Raw genomic sequence first — 22,363 nt, 5'->3', positions numbered from 1 at the left:
TTTATTTACATTACTAGGAACCAATTGGTTACTTAACGACGGGACCCACAGCTTATTGTGGGATCAGAACCACATTATATCGAAAAATGAATTTTCAATCACCAGAAATTTATTCATTTGATTCTGCGCTGGCTGCTGCTGGGAGCGAACTCTGGCTACCAGATCAGTAAGCGAATACACAACCGACTCGTCCAGCGAGGAACTTGTTATTGTGTACTAGGGATCCTTTCATCAACCTCGAATTTTACTCAAGATTTGGATTTAAAGACCTGTACAATCTGTATTTCTTTGTGCCATTCAAAAAGTGAGAAAAAGTGAAAGGCATTTTGTTGTAATCCACTACGGACACTGGTCTCAGAGTCCATATAAGGAAAAATAAAAAAAAATATAGATACTGGGGAAAAAGATAGCAAGTTGAATACCAAATTTTCAGGAAAAATAAAAATTCCAGGATAAAAGCTAGAATCTTAAATTTTTACATGTTTCTTTGGAAACAGAACCTCTCTTTCTGTCTAGATTTGCTTATGTATGGAACGAACCACTTTTTACTCTATATTTTTATGAAGGACGGTTTGAATTCTTATACAAGGTAAAAGGAGCATTAAAACTCTCTCTCTCTCTCTCTCTCTCTCTCTCTCTCTCTCTCTCTCTCTCTCTCTCTCTCTCTCTCTCTCTCTCTCTCTCTCTCTCTAGATGCGCTTGAGCTTCATTAAATTTGCATTTTGGTAAATGCTCCAAAGCCTCGTTTATGGCTGTCTGTTCGATGACTTTCAAAACGTTGCAGTCTTTATCTGTGATAATCCTGCTATTCTGTCCATTTACTTGTTTATGTTTTCGCTTGTCCATTATATTCCAATAGATTATGTTGGATGACCAAATAATCATTACTTTAACTGCGACAAAACGTAATTAAGAACTATAGGGGTTTTAGAAATGTAGCCTGATAGCGATACCCGGTAGACATGTAGATAGTGACGGCGATCTATTATTATTATATCAGTGTTTAAGATTTAGAATTTTGAAAGCAGAAGTATAATGGCAGGGCAAATCATTTGCCTCATCCAGCTATTGCTAGCCCAGAAGGGTACTTGAAATTAGTGTTAATTACCACCGAAAACATAAAAAATGCTTTCGTGATTGCCATGCACAGTATTGGCTACTTATTTACTTCACTGTAAACGCATATACACAAACTAATTTGTATATTTGTTACTTATAAGGCTTCGTGTTCACAGGACTAAATATTAGTATGCAAAAGCCAGGCAAAATAATTACAATTAGCCAAAATTACAACATTCAAAGTACTTTTATTTATGAGAAGAATCATATGCGATCATATGCATATGTAGTGCCCCTTTCTGTGGAGAATTACTATTTACAATAAACATCTGGTAGCAGCTGCTATGAATTTTTATTTATTTATTTTTTTTATAAATCGCTGGTATTTGCTGTTATTCTCTTCGGTGATATTCCTGATTTACCATTATTTTTTTTTTATACCAGTCTAGAACACACAATATCGTGACTTCTAAAAAACTGAACATCGTTAACATTAATGCTTTCATATACTTTTTTCTATCTTTTTTCCATGTGATCTTTTGCTCTTTCAAAAATGGGTAAACATAATATTTCTGTGTAGATTACGCAATATTTTAGGAGACAGTTAATTTTTGTCGGCTATTTTCTCGTTCTTGAAGTCTTTGGCCAAAAATAATAATTGAAAGTAGGAGAGTTTATCCTCTGTTTTCTGTAATAAATGAAGTCCTTAAATCTTCGTATTTTCTATCTTTTTGATTTTGGAAAGTAAAGAGCAACCTCATCCATGAACAGTCGTGCATGGAAATGACTGCATACATGAACTACATTCTTGTATTGAGCACATAAATACCTCAGTCACTGTTAATGCTCAGTATATAGTTCTATGATACTGCATTGTTATAAAAATAGTTTTAATAGTCATTATAAATCTTAACCCATACAATCCAGAGGGCTTAAGAAACAAAGGCCATGAAAGGAAATACATTTTATTTACAACTCTGTCAAATCTTTGAATATATATTATTAGAAAACAATTTCTTGGAGGACGTAAATATTATTTTGGAATCAGTCTCTCTGAATTATATCACACTGGATAAGACTTAAGATTATGATTTAGATTTTTAGCCGTAAATATGACAAATCATGAACAGATATTATATTAGTGCATTTTGAAATAATAATAATAATACAAGTTGAGCGTATGGTTAATACTTCAGTCTTGCAAAGAACTAATTGTTAAAATGAAGCTTAAAAACAACCTTAGCAGTCTGGAACCAGCGGCTAGAGTAAGTATAATAATAACAGTAATAAAGATATAGTTTTATTGTGTCTAGTGAATATTGGTACCATTAAGTATAATAATTTCGAGATCAAGAAAAAGTGGTCAAAATTTTTTCATTGGAACATATATCTTTATGACTTGTAACAGCTTTTTATCAATCTTCACAAATACATATTTTGATATGCTTAGAACTAATGCATTCCTTCACAACATCTAGTATGTCAATAACATCTCAATAACGTTCATAATTTTATTAGTGAGAATTTTTGTATGGGATGGGAGCTTGTGTTTGTGTAACTAATAAGGTAAAGAAGTGTTTCTATATTCATACAGGTAACTTCAAGTAAAGAGTTATTGCAGCATCAATATCCCAGGGCTTCCAGTTTAAAAGCTATTATTTTCTCATAATTTTATGTTTCCTTTGCTTAATGTTTGTATATAAACCGTTACAAATAACTGTTTTAGTTTACTTGTAAGATATATAATGATATTGTAAAATGTTGTTTACGGTCAAAATTTGTACAGACCCTGATAACGACACGATCTTGGACGAAATATTTATTAATGTAAATGTAAAAGAAGACTTAACGTAAGCTGAAATCCACTGAACGATCATTTACATTTAAAAATTTTTGCCGCTATTAAGAGTGCGATCGAAATGAGACAGATATCACATGACATTCAAGTTGAAGTCAAGAGTGAAAAAGTAATTCTATGTTTTCAAAATAAAGTCCATAGTACAAGTATTATTTTCAGAACACGAGTTCGTAATGCTATTCCAAAATTCAGTAAGTCTTTAAAATTATATTGTCATCTCCGCTCATCCCGTTTTTGGGCAAAGACCTAAGCAATGTTCAGTCTCGGCCGTTTTGTAGCCTAGATCTTAAAAAGGACAAGAAAAGGAATCAGATAGGAAATGGAGATGTTTGGAGCATTAGACTTCTTTTTTAAAAGATAAAGTCTATAAGAGAAAGGAAAACAAATGAGATGAATCACAGATCTCTTTCTTCAAGTTGTGAATCTTTGTGTGCTACTAAACGGTTTTTGTTTTTCAATAATGAGTATTTTTCCTTAAGATTATTTTCAAAAGCTATTAGACTATAGTAGATCATATTTGCGATGTATAATTTTGTAATTAGTTTTCGTCTCGTAAATTAGTGTCAGCATAATTGTTTTATTTTGTAAGTAGAACCATATCCAATTAAGTACTCTGCATTTGCTTAAAAACCTTGCATAAGGTATTTGGATATATTATGTAGTGATATATTATGTAGTGATTTTGAAGATGAGGTGTATTAATTGCAATTAGCGAAATTATTGATGTAGCCTCCTCAATTTACCTAAACTATTTACTTCGTGACATCTAAGTGTTGTGAAGGGACACATTTTCATCAGATTTATTGCTCCACGAAAAATTAAATCTGTTCTTTGTGAGCCAGGATCCGGTATCTCCATCTTTATTTCTATCACAATCATTATTTTCCCTCTTCAAACCCGTCACGTCCCCTTGGTTTTCGATTTCCTCTCGTCTCTTCTCTTAATACTTTTTGCAGTGGAAACAATCGCAGCTCCTTGCGGACTTGAAGATCAGCTCCCGTGGTCCGTCTATGCACATCACTTTCACTTTCACCTGCGACAGAAAAATAAAAATTCTTGTTACCCAGAATATATACATTTGTATATATTTATATATACATACATACATATATATATATATATATATATATATATATATATATATATATATATATATATGTATATGAGAGAGAGAGAGAGCAGAGAGAGCAGAGAGACAGAGAGAGAGAGAGAGCGAGAGGAGAGAGAAGAGGAGAGGAGAAAGGGGAGAGAGACGAGAGAGAGAGAGAGAGAGAGATGCCTGTATATAAGGTACGTACTACTGCATCACTACATTTTATTTATTTTATTAATTTTGTTTTATTTATTCATTAATTTATTATTATTATTTTTTGCAAATGCACGTGGCAACCGAAATTGCTGCTTTAAATACACAATTTTGTTTTTATGTCAGTAGAAGTTGTGGGTCGAGAGCAAACTGACTATTCTGTTCATAGTAGAATTTTGACATGAGGGTGTCAACACCCTATGCTCTTCACATTGGCTCCTACCTGCCATAGTCGATTAAACACCAGTACAGAATTAATTTCTTTGGTCAAGAAAGGTATAATGAATGTTAAAGGAAACGGGCTTAAGTCACTTCTTCCCCTTGGCACCGTTATCGGGTCTTCCTGGCGAGGCGAGGATTTAGGTATAATTTTCTCTCGTATGTATTATATTACCTTAATAAATTACATTTTATGGAACTTACAAAGCTTTGTTGAAAATGGAATTATAGCTTTTTTTCTGAGCTGGCAATAAATATCCGCAGGCCATGCCATTACGACTTCTCTCTTACTTCTGATGGCCTGTATATTTGAATTGCAACCACTGGATGGTGGACAAGCAGTATGTACTTTCACCAATCACATTTGGCTTCTCTGATGTCCGTTGCCGATATTTACTGTCAGATCCAAAACAATAAGCTATAGTCCACCAAGCCAACTCATTAGGTTGGTTGTCATGCCTCTCTGTAAACCAGTGTTGCCTGCACAAAACCTATCACTTAACTAGTTCCGTATATTTTAATCCTACTACCCTGGGACTTTCCAATATTCAGAACCTACCGATTTTCCAAGAGACTCTCCATGAGCCGAATGGGGCCACCCACCCCTTCCTTTACCAACTGTACTCTCCTTTTTCAGCGCTAGTAGCATTTTATTCCTATGATATTAAATAATCTTCAATTACAGAAAAATTGTTGGCGTTATTTGCATGGAACGTATAGTAAAAAATTGATTATTCACAGAAATGATACCAACTGATATTCCATCTTCCTATGCGAATATGACGTCTAGAGCAACTGCTGCTGCTTTAGTACTAATGATAATAATAATAGTGTTGTAATGTGTAGGATTGTGATAGTTTTATATTCAAGGGAATATCTGTTTTGAAGATCACGTTGCAAATACTAAATTAAGTAGAGTAAATGGAAATTGAAGACCATGGTATGAATTCACAAGACTTGTTATACAACAAATTCCAGTTATTTTAGGCAAAAGTCAATCCAGCAGACACAAAAAGCAAGGATGAGTCAAAACAGATTCTCTTTGAGAACTGGTTGACATAGCTGTATGTTTCAATGGATATGAGGGTGTTTCGCAAGTTATAAGCGCAGACCTTGAATTTTGAAAGCAACATCCGCTTAAGTAAAATTCCGAGAAAAAGAAGGCAGTAGATCCTCAAACCTCTGTCATCCCTTTATAGCATTATGATTGCCCGATGATTAGATTACAAAATAGGCCAGAAAGATTGATCAATGTTGCCTTACCTTGCAAAGGCCAAACGATGCTGAATTTGCAACAAACTTCTCGAAAGACAAGGACTGTGAATAAGAACTTTATAAAGTTTGTCGGTAAAATATAAACTTGCAGTCCATTAGGTAAGCAATTACATGGGTTGTCGGCGCCATCGTACAATCTTGATATTTGAGTAATTGTTTAATTTTTTTGTACGAAATCAAAAGCCAAACAGAACTAGAGCCAACTCCGCAAAATATCCTGTAAATTATTTTTAGAAAAAATTAAGTAACAAGATTTGACTTGTAAATGGAAATTTATAATATAGATTCTTTTCTTGAGATACTGCATGTGTCAGTGTTCGAAGTACTAGAGTAAATTGTATTGTTTTCGCTTAGTATGCATTGAAGAGCTAACGAAGAAAATGTATGACGTGTATAAAAACAAAGAAACTGAATTGTGCCATTCGGGAATCTTCAGAGGCAGGCTTAGAGTTAAGATAAACTTGAACGTAAATAGTTTAGATGGTGCAAACTTGGTTTACCTCCGAATGAATTTGGACCCAATACATAAGTATTATTAATAATAATAATAGACAATGTCATAAATCTTTCTTGCGTGTAATAATGATGATTGAAGAATGGTTATTTTCAAGGCAGAAGGAAATGTAGATCCACAATCGTTTATTTTAAGTTACTGGTGCTTAAATTTTCGAGAGATTCGTTCCCTTTAAGTTATGTTTTGAAGCCACATCTTTGCCTGCAGACGAGAAAGTATATACACCAAAGTTCCTTGTAAACTTAGCGTCTTATCCACAGCCAGAACAACAAATAACGTGTTATCGCTTACGTGCAAAAGATTAAGGTCTTGCTCCTGCACAGAAATCCTTTGGTTTGTTGCCGAGTTTTGCTGAACTTTTCGAGGCCTAACTATCTCTTTGCCGGGTACAAGTGCACCACAAAATCGCTTTACTTAAGCGGATGTTGCCGTGTCTCTTCCCTGATCACGCTATAACTTCCCTAACTTCCTCTTACTTATCAAAACTTCAAGGTTTCGGCTTTTAACTTGCCAAATGACCTCCTCTCCAATTTAAAGTATAGCAGCGTCCGACCCACTTTCAGATAGGAGTCTAGTTGTTTCCTTGCTTGTGTGTCGAGTGGATTTATTTCGACATAGGGTAACTGGAATCTATTTTGCAATAGGTTGCAGTCAACTTAATAACATTGGATTTTATTGTACCAAAATTGCTGTTGCTTTTCACAACAATTATTGTCAGGCTTTCGGTCACTCGTTGAGTTTATTATATTTTTATTCGATTGTCTAGTTATCTCCATATCAGTATATTTGAAATTTTTCCAGATCAAAGATGTGAGAAGATAACACAACCGGGGATTCATAAAGCATCAGTGCTCATAAACTTCAGGTTATGTACTACCTTTAGCAGGATCGAGTGGTTACTGGTCAAATATCTATTGGCAACCAAAATAATTCAACCTTTTCTGGAAAATACCGTTCAAGTACAAAAAGAATTTTCGTTGGCACAAAACCTCTCGAATAAAGAATTGCAAGTTTTGAAATCTCGTGAAGCTGAAAAGATTATGGATGTTGAAATACTAAGAAACATAAACTTTTTGAATTGGCCAGTGAATTACAGCACCATAACGTAATTCTTAGTTGTATAATTTTCAGTCAATCCCAATTTGTACCATGAAATGAATTACCACTGAAAGAGTTTCGTGTTTGCTACCAAAGAATAGACATTTTCTGGAAAGACTGTAAATGCGGCACATACGAAGAGGATGTGGTAATGAAAAGTACTTGTACGTGTTCCAATACTAAGAAAAGCTGTGAGTACTGTTCATATCAATACCAAAATTGGCTCATGGATACTGCGTATATTCAAAAGATTATTTAGTAAATAGGGCTTATGGATTGTGCACATACAAAGAATATGCAGTACTAAGAAGAGGACTTGCGGGTGCTGAGCATATTAAGAATATTCATTAAGTGAAGAAGAATTGCGAGTGATGCACATATTTAAAGAAGGCTTATACTCGAAATACTCGAAAGGGCTTGTGGATTCTGCGGTTATAAAAAAGATGCATTACTAGAAAGGCCTTGTGATTACAGTGCAAATTGACATAATGCAGAAAAAAGCCTGAGATTACTGTACATAGCCAAAAAAATATAATACTATAAAGGACTTATGATTACACCAAATATCAAGAATCTTGTAATTCTAAAAGGGCTTGTGAAAAAGTACATTTGGAGAAGATACAATATAGAAGCCTTATGAATACTGCACATATCAAAATGATACAATGCTGATCAAGACCTATGGATACTTCACATAGCAAATAGTATGATGCTAGATTACTAAGTTACCAATTTATGCCTAAGACAATAACTCACGTCTTCAGTTTCCATGATGTTGCAGCACTGGCCGATGGACGTGATGACCTGGTGGGGGTTGTAGAGAAGCGTTTGCCACGCTGAAGGGACCGACCATGATTCGCAGTATCCTCGGCAGGCGTTCGTCGTGATGTCGAATTCGACGCACTCCGGGATGCTTATCTTCCTCGTGTGCCCTGTAGGAGGGTGGAGAGAGAGGATTCAGAGGGATTCAATTTGAAAGATGCCTGTTACAACAGAATTCCATCGAATAAAAGGAGCCCATAAAAATACCAAAATATATTTTGGTGTTTTTATGGGCTATATTATATATATATTAAGCAAGGTTGCTACCCCTAACTTGTTTCATGGAGTCACGGGGTTTATGTATCAACATCCTCTACCCTTTTTTGCACTTTTTTCTTATAATCACCCGTCCCTGATCTGATTCAACTTTTGTTAAGTAAACTGATCGGACAACCAGTATTATAGCAAACGTGTTATAGCCCTCAGCCGTTTATATCATGTTTGGTAGATAGAAATAGACAGGTAATGTGATTTAATTTTCTCCCATTGCCTAGCTTGGCAAAAGGGAATAGTTTCGTAAATCTTGTAACATCATTCCCTGTTTTTACAGAAAGGTTCTAGATTAGAGTTCACATCTTTAAAAAAAGAAGAAAAAAAGAAGAGGAATTCACATGTTATCATGCTGCAACTGTAAGTAGACTTTTCTCTTTTCTGATCCCATAGGAACAACCTACACCAGTTTATCCGCTGATTTTGTTTCACTTGAAGATCGACAAAGCAGATTAGATGGAATGGGAAAACTGTCTGAGATTCCGGGAACAAAAGCGTCCCAGGTGGATTTTGGGCGTGAGATCAAAATTGACGTTAGTGGAAAGTGGGAAGTGAATTTCTTTCAAATGGAAATTCCTTGACTGTCAATGCAAACTGCTTATTGGAAGGCGAAAGCGAATGACTTCAATTCCGGTGGTTTTCTAAGATGGAAGGGGAAATGGGGAAGCATTTGCTTAAACGACTCGTGATAGTGAATGATTCAAGGTAGCTAGCCTTTGGAGGGACACCATTTGTATTTGTAGTATACTCATACATATTTTCTCCATTGGATTTCGGGCTTCAATGTTAGTCGCCGCATCTTGAATCTGACAGCTAAGGTTTGTTGAGAGCTCAAGGAATACTGTGTGTGTGTGTGTGTGTGTGTGTGTGTGTGTGGGTGTGTGGTGGGTGGGTGGGTGAGTGATGTTCCTGAACTCGCATTCAGTTTTTAACGGACAAGAAGTTGAGAAGAGGGTTTTCGAAAGTTAGTTCGATGTTCTCAAAACTGATAAATTCGTAAGACAGAGGCCCAAGCACAACATTATGAATGTATGAAATTGGAAACTTATTTTATAATGATAGTCACTGTGAGCTAAAAAAAAAAATTAAATTGATTGATTGGGTTGTTTTATGTTAATTTACCTTGCCAAATGGATGAATAATCATAAGCTGCGATAATATTAATTAAAAATCAGTTTGGAATGAAAGAGACTATGTCTTGAAAAATTTACTAATCACGGCAGACTTCATATTTATTTTACAGATCAAAGAAGGCTATTAGTGCTACCATAACAATTAAAAACACGGCTTCAATTTTAAAAGTTTTAAAGCTCTGTGTAAAAAAACTTGCTTAAAATTACATTGAATTATTTAAAGGTACCCAGGAGTTTTACTAATACATTCTTGGTAAGACCATTTAAAATTAATATTCTTGAAGGTATAATTTTCATCAAGCTCGGGTCTCCGAATTGAGATAGAGTGAATGTAAACGGAAAGTGCAGCAGCCTAGGAAAAAGGATTTTTGAGAAGGATTATGCCTGTAAAAGAGGTGAGAGAGAGAGAGAGAGAGAGAGAGAGAGAGAGAGAGAGAGAGAGAGAGAGAGAGAGAGAGAGACGATGAGTAGTTAGAGGTAATTAGAAAAAAGGAAATGAACTCGTGAGAAAATTGCCTAGAGAGAAGGAAGTTGACAAAGAATAGCAAATTAGCTGGTTGGAATAAAATAAATTGAAAATTATTTGCTTACATTGCAAAATAACCAATGGTAGAACAAAACTTAAGAGAAATTGTAGAGACCTCATAGGCAATGGTGAACTTAGAAGTAAGGGTGCTAAGGTAAGAGAACTGACCGAAGTATTTCGGAGGACAGAGGAAATAAGTGGACAAGAAAAATTGGTAACCTAGGAGGATACGTGGTAAGGGAAAAGTCAGAAACCACGAAAATGTAGTTGAGATTTTAGGGAATACTTAATAAGTAGGTCGAGAAATAAATATAAGAAAGCCTAGGTAGGTTCTAAGAGATATAGCTGTGCAAGATTGATGGATAATTAGTGAAACAAGGCCAGTCAGGCTAAATGGTTGGTTAGCAAGAGCAAGGAAACTGAAGGAAAAAGTAGGTTATATGTATCAGTCAGTGAGAATGGCCAACTAGCAATAGTGTGTGCATGGGAATCGAATATAACTGGAGTGAAAAGTTCATACTGAAGTAAGGTTAAATGTTGCAGATCTGTGTATTTTTACGTTCAGCTCATATAGTGTTTTAACTTTATTTCATTGATTTTAACTTATGTCATCGTCTTGAGGAAAACTGCCAGTTTCTTGTCTAAAATACTTATAACTAATTAATTCTTCCATTCTTTCTAAAGGTTTGTTGTCGTAATAGCTACTGCCTATCAACCAGCGAGAGATGGTCTGTATTGGTTATAATGGTACATTAAAACTCAATTATCACTGTTAGAAATGATAAACTAACAAAATTTCATGATTCACCTGATGACCCCGATTTTTGAGAAAGAGATAATCCCATTTAACATATTGTACATGATGGAGTATTTTTTGAAAATGGAAATTACCCTTTTTATATTAACTTTTGACTTATTTTAATTATGATATATAAAAACCATTTCCAGAGCTTCTGTATTCATTCTCGCTTAATTTATATCTTTAAGTAGCTTTGATGAGGAGTTGGCGCATTGCTAATAGTAAAAAAAAAAATTAATGATTGCAACTATTGTGATGATCAGCAACAGCAAAGAATCGAAAGATGGCAGAATATCGAATGCTCGATGGTGCTCAGCGAAGGGTATTGTGACATATTGCATTAGGTATAATACAAAGAGAATGTTTTTATTAAGAGAAATTACGAGATAAAATGACACTCGGCAATAAAAGAATTTTTCATAGTAATTATAACTGGCTTAATTGTGGAAGGGCTTATGGGTTATGAAGAGAGAAGGGATTAAAATTTTGTTAACACCCACGTATTCAAAAAATTATTTGGTTGAGAAGAGGGTAAAGTAAGCAGAAAGTCAATCGAAGGTATTTAACTTGAATAAACTAAGAATATCTCATTCAGAAATGTAAACAAGAGCATTGCTGATGTCCAGAGAGAATGATATAGTTAACGGAAGACGTAATCACTGGTAGTGTGAATAGAAGGTGCGCGTGGGTGCTTATTGTCGATAGCAATACTCGGAAAGTTTGGAGGAAATTATTCGCCAAAACGCTGTCATTTAAATATTCCGTTTTCCTTGCACAGAATATACTGGTTGTTATCAATAACCTGGTGTTATTACTGAAGAAAACTATCTACTTAATGGCACTCAGTTTACACCAGACTGCCTTTTTTGGGGATAGTTCTATTGTAATTTAAAGGTGGCTGTTAGTTTTGGATTCTTAATATTATAATGCATTGCATATTATCGAAAACATTACTTCTGGTAAGAAAAAATTCGGCGGAAAAGGGGCCCAAGAATGGTAATGGTTTTACTAGAAATTGATGTTAACAAACGAAAATATTAACATAATTCATAGGAAGGAATATCAATCAAGTGCTGAATAAGACTATGGAGGTATATTTCAGGTTTGGTTGAGAACTACATGAGACCAGGATGAAAGTCCTAAAGATTCGGACAATTTTTCTATATGGGATGCTAAACGATTAAAAATATTCTGCAAATCTTAGTGGTGATGCCTATGTGGGCTTCCCACACAATAATAATGTAAACATTTTGAAGCATAATTGTTTTTGAGTGTTGTATTGTAATACTTTCCTCAGTAACCCACTAACTTAAATGGCGAGATCTGGCGTAAGTAATATGTATCTATATATATATATATACTATATATATATATATATGTATACACACACACACACACACACACACACACATATATATATATATATATATATATATATATATATATATATATATATATAAATACGCATGCGCACACACACATATATATACAGTATATGTATATTTTTACTTATTTATTAAATTTGTCTTATTGAGGTAGACAGTTTAGCTTCCGAATAATGTCAACATAGTATACAGATCAAAGAGTAATAGTCTACTATTTTTCAAAAATATTTTGATATAATATTTGAAATTAATTATATATAATTTGATTAAATTTTTATATGAATATAGTTAATAACTACCGAACTTGCTTATATAATTTTTAATATATCTATTGATGTTATGACTCAATTAATCTATTCAAGCATATTCTCTGAACGATAGTGTGTGGGCTGGAAAATCGTTGCTACGTTCATATTTTATGTTGATGTCATATTTTTCCATGAATTCCCAGTAGGTGAATCGAGTACCAGAAAATATATAAATTTTTTGCTTCAATGCGTACCTTATTTAAACGACTGATGGCTTACTAGCTACTGATTTTTAAGCAAGAAAAATACTTACATTAAATAGTAGTTAATTGGTAAGTCTCAGCATTGTTATTGTTTTTACTATTAATGCTGTCGATGATTTACGTCGGGGTTTATTTGCTATATCTTACAGTGATACCATTTTAGCAGTTTAGGTTTTCAGGTTCCTTTGAAGATCACCGTGGTTTTAATGCCACTGTGCATTTTGAAATTAATGAAGTCAGTGTAATTCCTGTGCTTTAGACAGAGGGCTAGCAACCTCGCACGTTAAGTTACTGTTTAGAAAACTACAACAATCGTTAAGGGTCTGATGTTAAGTCGATCGAGTTACAGTGTAGTCCATAAAACCAGCAGAATCAGTTATTTAAGGTGTTCATTCGTTGACAGGCTTTCGTATGACCTCATTTTATAACATGGATTCTTCAGAACAGAAGCTCACACACACATACAGAAAGAGAGAGAGAGAGAGGTAAGCAATGAAGAGGGGTATTTTTATAACAGTAAAACTAGGCTATAATTGACATAATTCATGGCAATGGCAAAGACACTTGACGGCGAGTAAAAGCGACAGATAAGACTATCCTGGTGTAATAAAATCGTATCAGCTTTATAAGAACAAAGACTATATAATACCGTTACTCATTATTGTGGACTTCAGCGAAATCATTTTCAAAGGCAGAAATACTACGCGTCGCACTATCCCTTGTTAGTCTTTGATTATACCCGTAGAAACAGCCCCCTTTAAGTTACTCTGTAAATAGTGTTTGCAGACTTCCTTAATGAAATAGTGACCTGCACTTGGTAATAGAGGTAATGGAAGGCGAGGACTTGCACCTGAACCCCTCCGAGGATTTGTTGCGGGATTATAATGTAATGCCGTAGGGTTTCGCCTATGGAATTCTACCTGTTCGTGAACTCTCTGGCTAATTGTTTCTTGGAATAATTACAGGTGTGTTCTTCCTACCTGAAATGGATAGCGCAGTGGAGGGGTAGATAAGCGTCTTGGGTCTTCGAGTCTAAAAATATCAAAGTTGAATGGTGATTGTGGTATTTATGCCAATAAATTGATGAGGAGGTTTCTGATGCGTGCATGGAAGGTCGGAGAAATATGTTTATACTTATTTTACTTTTTTGTATAATTTATTATATTCTGAACTCTACAGGAGGGAGGATTTTATTTATTCCTCCATTAATTCAGTTATTCATATATTTATGTACTTTGTCATTTATATGTGTATATGCATTGCTTGTCAGTCATCTTATATAGATGGTGACTTTATTTCTTAGATCTATCATTTTTATTTTTCACGTAGGGGCACATTATACTCGGTGAAATATGCTTTATAAATGAGTAACCGTTTTTCATATAAATTTTTCCCTTTTTGAGTAATAAAAAGGGGACATATTATTAACTCTGTCATTAAAGTCTATTTGTTAAAACCTTTTTTTTATTTTTTTTACGTGTTTTCAAGGAGAGTGTCCCTGTCTGTTTTAAGCTTGTAGCAAAATATGCCTGACTATATGTGAGTAAAACTACGCTGAAAAGCTGCATTTGTAATGAAATTCAGGAAAACTCCCTTCTTGCCAGGATTCGAACTGGGCTTTGGAAGGATAGCAGGCGATCATTCTATCAACATTCCAACTGGAAGGTGAAACACTTATAACAACTCAGGCGTTTTATACCTGTCATTTCCAAATGTAACTAACCTGAAATTATATCACTAAATTTATCAGTCTGCTTTTCATAGCGTGATGTTAATCTTTTCAGTTGGCTGAAATATATGGAGTTCACTGGTTACATTAATTAGCTCTGTAAATTTATTAGAAAACTTACATCGAGAAGCACAGTTATTTAAGTTCTCGGAAATGGAAGCCAAATTCAAGGTATTAAGTTTGGTTTCTGACAGCGTATTCAATTTAATTCTTTTTAACAGAAGGTCTAAGTTTGATTTTCCTTTATGATTAGCTCTTCAACTATAACCAATATTTTCTTTTTAATATGATCTTCTCACATATCATTTTGGCGTTGCATTTGTAAGCCATTTTGATATATATAGTGTATTTTCGTCGTGTGAATAGTCACATGATTTATTTGGCTTCCTTTAATGGTGGAAAGGAAGCGTAATTTATTTATTTGCTTATTTATTCTTAGTCACTGTCTGCTAGATTGCTCATCACGAGAAAAACAATTTGGTTTGCTTTTCTTTCCATATATTTTCTATTTCCTGAATTGTTAATTAAAAGCCACATTTATTTTTCTGTATCCTAGGACGAACCTTTCCCAGGCCAGCTCGCTCGCAGTACGTGAAGAGAACCTAAACGTCATTTTCGTGCTGAGCGTTTATGGGTCTTCTGAACTAAAGGTAAAGGCTCTCAAACTTTCTTTGGCTATGTGGTTATCGAAGTTAGAATGAATTACTACCATTATGGCATTCCGGCTGCTGCTGATGCTGGTTTAATTTGATTATTAAAATGCGCTCCGCATATACTCTGTTTTTTTTCATCTGTCCATCCGCCTGTGGGGTTTTTGTATGGTAACACTACGTCCCGGGCTTTAGATATTTACGCTAATTATAAGTTTTAGGTAAATTAAAGGATATCTGGGTGTACATTTGTAACTGAAAAGTGTTTTAATAATTTTCTGTATGCGAATTACACCGTTAATATTCGAAATAAGATATTATTATAATCGTTGAATGTAACTATCTAAAGCCCGGGAAGCAGTGTTACCATACAAAAACACCACAGGCGGATGGACAGATGAAAAAAAACAGAGTATAGTATCAAGTTATAAATATGCAGTTATCATATTACTCGTTTGGTACTCTGTGGAGATGACTTTGACTTACCTCACCATTTTCGAAGGTGGAGATTTGCATCTGGAAATACATCTACCTCATGATGATAACCACGCGGAAAAGAAATATTTTTGGCAGCGGTAAAACATTCATATAAACCTTTTGCGTTTTCGAGGGCCAACGCTTTTAGAATTTATGTATAGTTTATCATACTTATACTTCATTTTTATGTGTCTTTCGGTAAGTTTTCCTGCTTCCCTACTGTTATTCAACTAATTTCTTAATTACTATCGCAGCATGCTTGGAAACTCGTTATACAGTGCGTACTTTAGATTATTCTCTTCTGTGCAGAATAAAAACCAATATTGCCAGAAAAACATGCCCCGAGTTCCCCATTGTTACTTGTATTTCTTTTTAACTTTCATATCCGTTGACTGGCTTATTAGTTATATTCCCATTCAAATTGGTTTTGTTGCTATCTAAAAGAGAATGCATTTTTTCCAGTAGAAATATTTCGTGTTAAGTAATGTTGACATTCCAACAGAAACAAAACGGAAATCCTAAATTTTAATTCAGAATTTATTTAAAATTTCTAGAATAATTTTTGTGTAAATGTTTTTTGTATGATTTTAAACGTACGATTCAGTAAAAATGTATAGCACTGGCGATTAAATCACCAACTAGGTTTTAAACTAGATTGTTTCCTCCATTTCATCTGTTTTTTATAGTCAACGAATAGTTGCATTACTAGATGATTCTAACAATAGTATTAAATGGCGTAAAGAAAAAATCTGTTATGTACTCGACAAGGTTGGGTTAGGAAGATTTAAAAGTGAAGTTTTAATGATGTTGTTGGGGAAGTAAACTATATGAGAGAACACCGCATTTCATATTAAGAACGATAAAGCGGACACATAAACAGACAGTTATTCTGTGTTCTGGAATTAATTGGAGGTAAAACTGTAGTTTTGAGGGCGATGACCTTGTTAGGGAGGTGTAATACAACTTTACGGGGCATACGAAAGTTAATGGCGACAACGATATTGTTTTACCTAAACCAGTAATCATTGGGTTTAGCCATGAATATTATGGTTTTTATATAGAAGCTAGCTATTTGCAAACAAAAAAGATGGAATATTTATTAAGATTTAAAGTAGATGGCTTAATGTTTATAAGGGACTGTGAATTACTTTTCCAGAGTATCTGGGTAGTAGCTTTAGAAAGTTTTCAGAAAAAATTACGTGTGACGGAAAGTAAAAGTAATGAACCGTAATGTTTTAGAGATAAACCACGCTTGTCAGTCTTTAAGAAATCGCTAGTGTGTGGAAGACAGTATAACATTCTTCCTGCTTAGTACTAAAGAACTGCAATTAATTAATACATTTTTGCATTTAAAACCTGCATCATCATTAAGTAACTGATACAGTCGTCCATCAGCTAAACGCTGGACTGACAGTAAACTGATAGTCAAACCAGAGCGTTCGAATACTACAAATATCCGCCAAGGTGTAGCAAAGCACCTACCAAAGTGAAGTAAATTAGTGGATTAAGTTACTAAACTCTACGGTAATAGTTTGTGATGTTTCAGGTTCTAAAGCTAGTGGAGGTGACTCCATCCCCTCTAAAGGTCCTACTTCCCAAAAGTTGCATTCTTCTCTCCAAAATATGTCTCTGTTGCCATTTACGAGGTCCACATTTTCACGAAATTCATAAAAATCTGCTACACTAGTTTGCGTAATCATTCTTAAAAACAATCGGACAAACCGATAGACAAAGTTAATACAAATAAACAAACAACCCAAACAAAACACTGCCTCCTTGTCGGACTGAAGATAAAAGAAAATGATTACCTTTTTAAATTGCATCGAGTAGGAACACAATGTAAGAAAAAACAACTAAAAGAATAAAAGGAAAGAAGCATGGCGCCTACACTGTATGACTTAAATAAATTTTCGCTGGTTGGATGGCACTCTTAATCGAGTTTGAGCGAGGCACATGTGTATCTGTTGGAAGAGAGAATTGACGCTAATGGCCCGGTTAGAGTTGGGAAGGTGTTCTTTAATTAGGATGGGGGCCTGGGTGGGAATGCCAAATTGTGTGAGGAATCACTGTTGCAAAAATGTTTCATAGTTTTTGTTAATATGGACGAATGGGGAACTACGGAATGTATGTAACTTCATCTCTTTTACTCTTGATGCTCTACAATTTGTTATTTGTTATTGTTATGGACCGACGATTTTATGTTGTAAATAACACTTGCTGCATATAGGGCTACGTATGTTACCAGAAGAGGATGTGTAGACTGTAGTTGTATGATTAAGTTGAGCTTGTATAACACTTTCAAGAATTCTTATACTAGGTGCTAGTTTGTGGAAAATTCTTAGCCCCTTTGGCAAAATGTCTTTTAGTTTTTGCAAAATAACACCGTTGCCAGAGTACCCAGTTCGAATTAGCTAACTGGAGACATAACGGATAAAAGTGTTAGATTTTGAGGCGAAAGGTGGGAAGGATGGGCGCTGGCTCCTAATTATTAGTTCAAAATTACAGAAAATTAATTTAAGAATAATCTTCCTGTTATTTAATCGGTTGCAATCCTTGAGATGTACCGTACCTGGGAACGCAAAATTGCGTTAGAAAAATTACGTTAGTTTGACCTGTTCCAAATCCCTAACTTAGAGTATGTACCATTATTTCATACTGAGAACAGCCATACTAAAGACTCTTATGCCTCTGGTTTTCCGATTTTGTTTTCTGATACACTCTGCGTTCGTTCTTAAGTGCTAGACTATTTGGTTCTGATGTTTAAGGTTACTCATTCTTCATAACTTAAAGAACGCCTATAGAGTAAAACCACTTTAAAATAAAGCGAATATTTAATTCTTTTTGAAACATTAATTCTTCACGAGTATTCAAAGCTGTTCATGTTAGAAGAGATAATCGATACTTATTGTGCTTAACACTTTTCTTGCAATCATAAGGTTGCCAGGGTTAAATCACGATACTGTTTTTTTTATACTTAGAAGATAATTAGCAGGAGGACAGATTAATCAGTGCGTAAATGGGACCATCACGTGTTGGCCAGAACATATTTTTTTGTTTAGAACAAAGGATTTACTTAACTTTTCTAACTGCATTTCATTTTAAATATTATGACAATGTAAACGGGAAATCGAATAACTTCAGAACATTTGCTAGCGTTTTTGGCTATTTTTCGTTCATGTTTCCATTATTCAAGAAAATAGAATCTTCCTCGAATTTTAATATTGATGAATATTAATCATAACCGTAGTTCCAAGTCGTTAGAGTCCTCTCCAGAGAAAAATATCCACTTCTGAACCATTGAAAACTATTTAGTAAATCTTGAAAAATTCCTCGGGAAAAACAAGTCTCTTGTGAGTGATCAGCATTTTTGCAAATTATAATGGTCCATTGCAATAAACAACTCTCTCTTCTAAATAAGCAGCATAATTTGAGTCTGTGAAGTCCTCCAAAAAGGGAAAGTGTCTTTTAATGATTGCTTCTATTTTTCTGTAGGTTTCAGAAGTTTTCAATAGAAGTCTTACTCTAAAATATAATGTAGCGTAAAAATCGTTTTTAAAGGAGATTCTTGCTTCTGATATAATATCTTAAATATACAATTTTTTTTTCTTTAAAACAGGATTTTATCATCCAAATAAGTGCTTACACGTCTCTAAGAATGTCTTAATTCATCACCAGAGAATGCCTCAATTCAGTACCTGAGAAAGTCTCAATTCCTTGCCTAGGGAAATCTCGCTTCTTTACTTAGGATTTCACATCAATAAGACACTAAACTCTTATTAATTACAAATTAATTTTCACTATATTTGATCGTCGTTTTACATATGTTAATGAATCACATATTTTTTCATTTTGTTATGTTTACCACCACCAACATTGGATCAAAGCTTTGCATTTACATGCATGTTTGTTTGTTTGTTTACCTCTGTTCGCAACACAAGTGCACATTCTTTATGGGTTTATTATACTATTTCTAATTTCGTGGAGAGGAGAGGTAAGAATGAATAGATGATTACATTTGAGATATCTCTATAGCTGGCATTTGATTATTACAATTTGTAGCAATCTGCTACCAACGATTTTAAGAACAAAATATATTAAACTATTTACCTATAAACGCGAATTCTCAAGCATTACTCATCCTCTTAGACATAAATCTCCACTGACATTGTAAGATCAGGAATTTTGTGACTGTAAATAATGCATTATGGTAATGCAATTACGCACTGATCTTATTTCTTAAGCCTCTGAAATTGCTTTGGCAGAACTGAATTATTCAGGAAAGCTGAATTATGAATATAATTTGCCGTGCTGTTTGGTCGTAACTATATTCCTGCGTCCCAGAAAATTTATCTGTATTATTTATTGAAGATCCGGTAATTTGCTTTCGTTCAGTGGTAGTCTCTCTCTCTCTCTCTCTCTCTGTAATCTCATTTCAACGGCAAAAATGACTGACTTTTACCCTTCTGTTGGCTTTGTTTCTTTGTAATTACTTTAGTATAAGGAACCAACGAATGTAGTAAAATCTCCACTTATGAGGAATGAAGCTGCCCATAGTCTAAGTTGGGACATGGACCGGATCAGTGAATGGTGTAGTCGGTAGGGTATGAGGCTGAATTCCATTAAAACGGAAACTATTGATTAGCGGATCTTGTACAGATTTCCCACCCTATTCTCCCCTTCGGGTGAATGGAACTTTACTGAATTAGTCTGAAGCTTTAACTATTCTAAGTGTAAATTTTGACAAACGTCTAATGGAAGTTTCAGCAAATGTCGCACGTAAGTTAGGTACTGTTCGTAAGGCCTCGTGTTTTTATAAGATTGATAAAATCAGTTTAACCTGTTTTAGGTCATTTGTTAAATAGCTGTCTGTGCTGGTAGGTTTCAGTTTCCTAATAGTAGCAGTTATGATTTGGACCACTGACGGATGGTCTCTTGTTTGTCACCTTTTCATAAGTTGTATTCATCAGAGATCTTCCAGTTAAACAATGGATCCCTGATCCCCTTTGTCTGCCGAGAGCAACTGGTTTCGCTGAACAGTAGCACTAATATGCAGTCAATGTGCCTCGCTGTCGAACTTCTCAGTTCCAGAGGTTCTTTATTCCTCACACCGTTGGACTGCGGAACAGCCTCCCAGAGGATGCCGTGCAATTGGAACTTCAAAAGTTCAAGCGAAAATGCGTTGCATTACTACCCTAATACTAATACTATTTTTTCTTGTTTTTTATACATGTTTACCATTTATGTATTTATTAAATTATTTTCGCTTACTCGTGGAATAAGCTTACAAACTACTTTGTTGTTGTTGGAGGCGGGGTAGGAAACGTCTATGGTAGAGCCTAAAAAGGTCTGAAAAAGGTGTTTTGCGTCGAGTTAAAGATAAAGGAATTTTAGGATAGGAGGTTTATGATTATTTATTAGACTGGAAATGTAATAAATATAAATAATGGACACGTTATATAGTACAGAAGAATTATTTGTAATAAAATATAGTGTATTTATTTTTATTTTCGTTGGTGAAACAAGATCATATTTGACTAGATTTTTGCACGTTTTAATTTACGTTAAAAGTTAGGAATATAATGTTGACAACCGATGTGTAAAGGAAAATCTAGAGCACATCCCGAGTAAGCTGGAGGTCGGATCACGCTTTGTTTCTTTTTTAATAAGTTGTATCTCTTTCTGCGTGTCCCTTTACTTCCTCTTACTTCTCCCTAATGAACACCATATTCTTGGAAGCTTGAATTTCAAGTCAGTGGCCCCTGTGGGCTTGTTTCATATGAATAGGTTCCATGTACTGAATAATATATAATAATAATAATAATAATAATAATTTTGGAGAAATCATTGTGCCACAGTTTCTGTTGCATAAGAAAATTTTTTCCCACTAAGGATATAGAATGTTTCCTGTACTGTTCTATTTTGGAAATACAATTGATTTTGTTGCTGTTCCTTCATTTCCTTTTTTAAAAAGTTGTAAAGCTGATTACACCGCAAGGAAGATGGAAGCTGAACAAATAAAGTATCTAGCAATCACTTCGTATGAAATAAAAAGTATGATTTTTTAGTTAGTTAAATTCAGCGTCGATTCACATTGCTGTTAACGCGAGTTTAGTCAAAAACATGTATAAGCATTCAGCGTAATAAAAGTAAATGTGTTCACGGACATAACTGACAAAGAATGAAGAAATTAGGTAGACGGTTTATTAGACGTCTTGGTAAAATTTGTTAAATAAAATATATTTGTGAATATGGAATAAACGTATATTCAAGCAAGTGTTAGACGAAAGCATGAAAAGTAGGAAATCCTCTTAGATAAAATTTTATAAATATTCTAGGAAGAAGTTAAATTAAACTGAATAAAGATAAAAATGAGAGAAACCGCTGTGTATTTGCAAGGAGATTTTTTGTGATCTGTGATAAAAAAATGTTAAAAAAGTGAAAATAGCTGCTACGGAAATTACACTTGGTTTTTACCAGCCTCTCCTGTGTAACTTATGTTCACTTCCTTGAAAGGAAGTAGGCTTAGGATATCCACAAATAAGAAAGAGTATGGAACAACGTTTTTCCTCGGTAGTTTTTTTTTTTTTTTTTTTTTTTTATGGGAAAACCATTTTTCCGATCTATTTTTTCCGTGGCAGGTGCGTCATAGTGACGGGGCGTAAATAACCGGCAGAGCAGCATGGATAGCGAACTATTTTTATTATATTTGTACTCTCTCCAACACTGTGGATC

At 34.4% G+C, this 22,363-nt stretch overlaps 2 protein-coding genes across 6 annotated transcripts in view; one reads left to right on the top strand and one right to left on the bottom strand.

The window, feature by feature from the left end:
- Nucleotides 1-22,363, top strand: part of LOC135222890 (alpha-(1,3)-fucosyltransferase C-like) — a 323,079-nt gene that overhangs the window by 196,098 nt on the left and 104,618 nt on the right. For 3 of the 5 annotated variants that reach the window (XM_064261265.1, XM_064261261.1, XM_064261262.1), the window contains exon 5: nucleotides 15,061-15,154. The exons of the other annotated variants lie outside the window; for them this stretch is intronic. The gene's annotated coding sequence lies outside the window, so the exon portion shown is untranslated. The remainder of the gene's footprint in view (nucleotides 1-15,060; nucleotides 15,155-22,363) is intronic. 5 annotated transcript variants of the gene reach the window in all.
- The window catches only part of LOC135222891 (thyrostimulin alpha-2 subunit-like), a 91,035-nt gene continuing 70,680 nt past the window's right edge, over nucleotides 2,009-22,363 (bottom strand). Inside the window, exons 3-4 of the mRNA XM_064261267.1 lie at nucleotides 8,086-8,261; nucleotides 2,009-3,950 (exon numbers count right to left, since the gene is read on the bottom strand). Of these exons, the coding sequence (XP_064117337.1) occupies nucleotides 3,858-3,950; nucleotides 8,086-8,261 (269 nt within the window). The 3' untranslated portion in view covers nucleotides 2,009-3,857. The remainder of the gene's footprint in view (nucleotides 3,951-8,085; nucleotides 8,262-22,363) is intronic.

This window comes from Macrobrachium nipponense, chromosome 8 (genome assembly GCF_015104395.2).
Source record: "Macrobrachium nipponense isolate FS-2020 chromosome 8, ASM1510439v2, whole genome shotgun sequence".
NCBI classification, from domain to species: Eukaryota; Metazoa; Arthropoda; class Malacostraca; order Decapoda; family Palaemonidae; genus Macrobrachium; species Macrobrachium nipponense.
The sequence above is the reverse complement of the archived record's forward strand: the minus strand, read 5'-3'. Positions and strand labels throughout refer to the sequence as shown.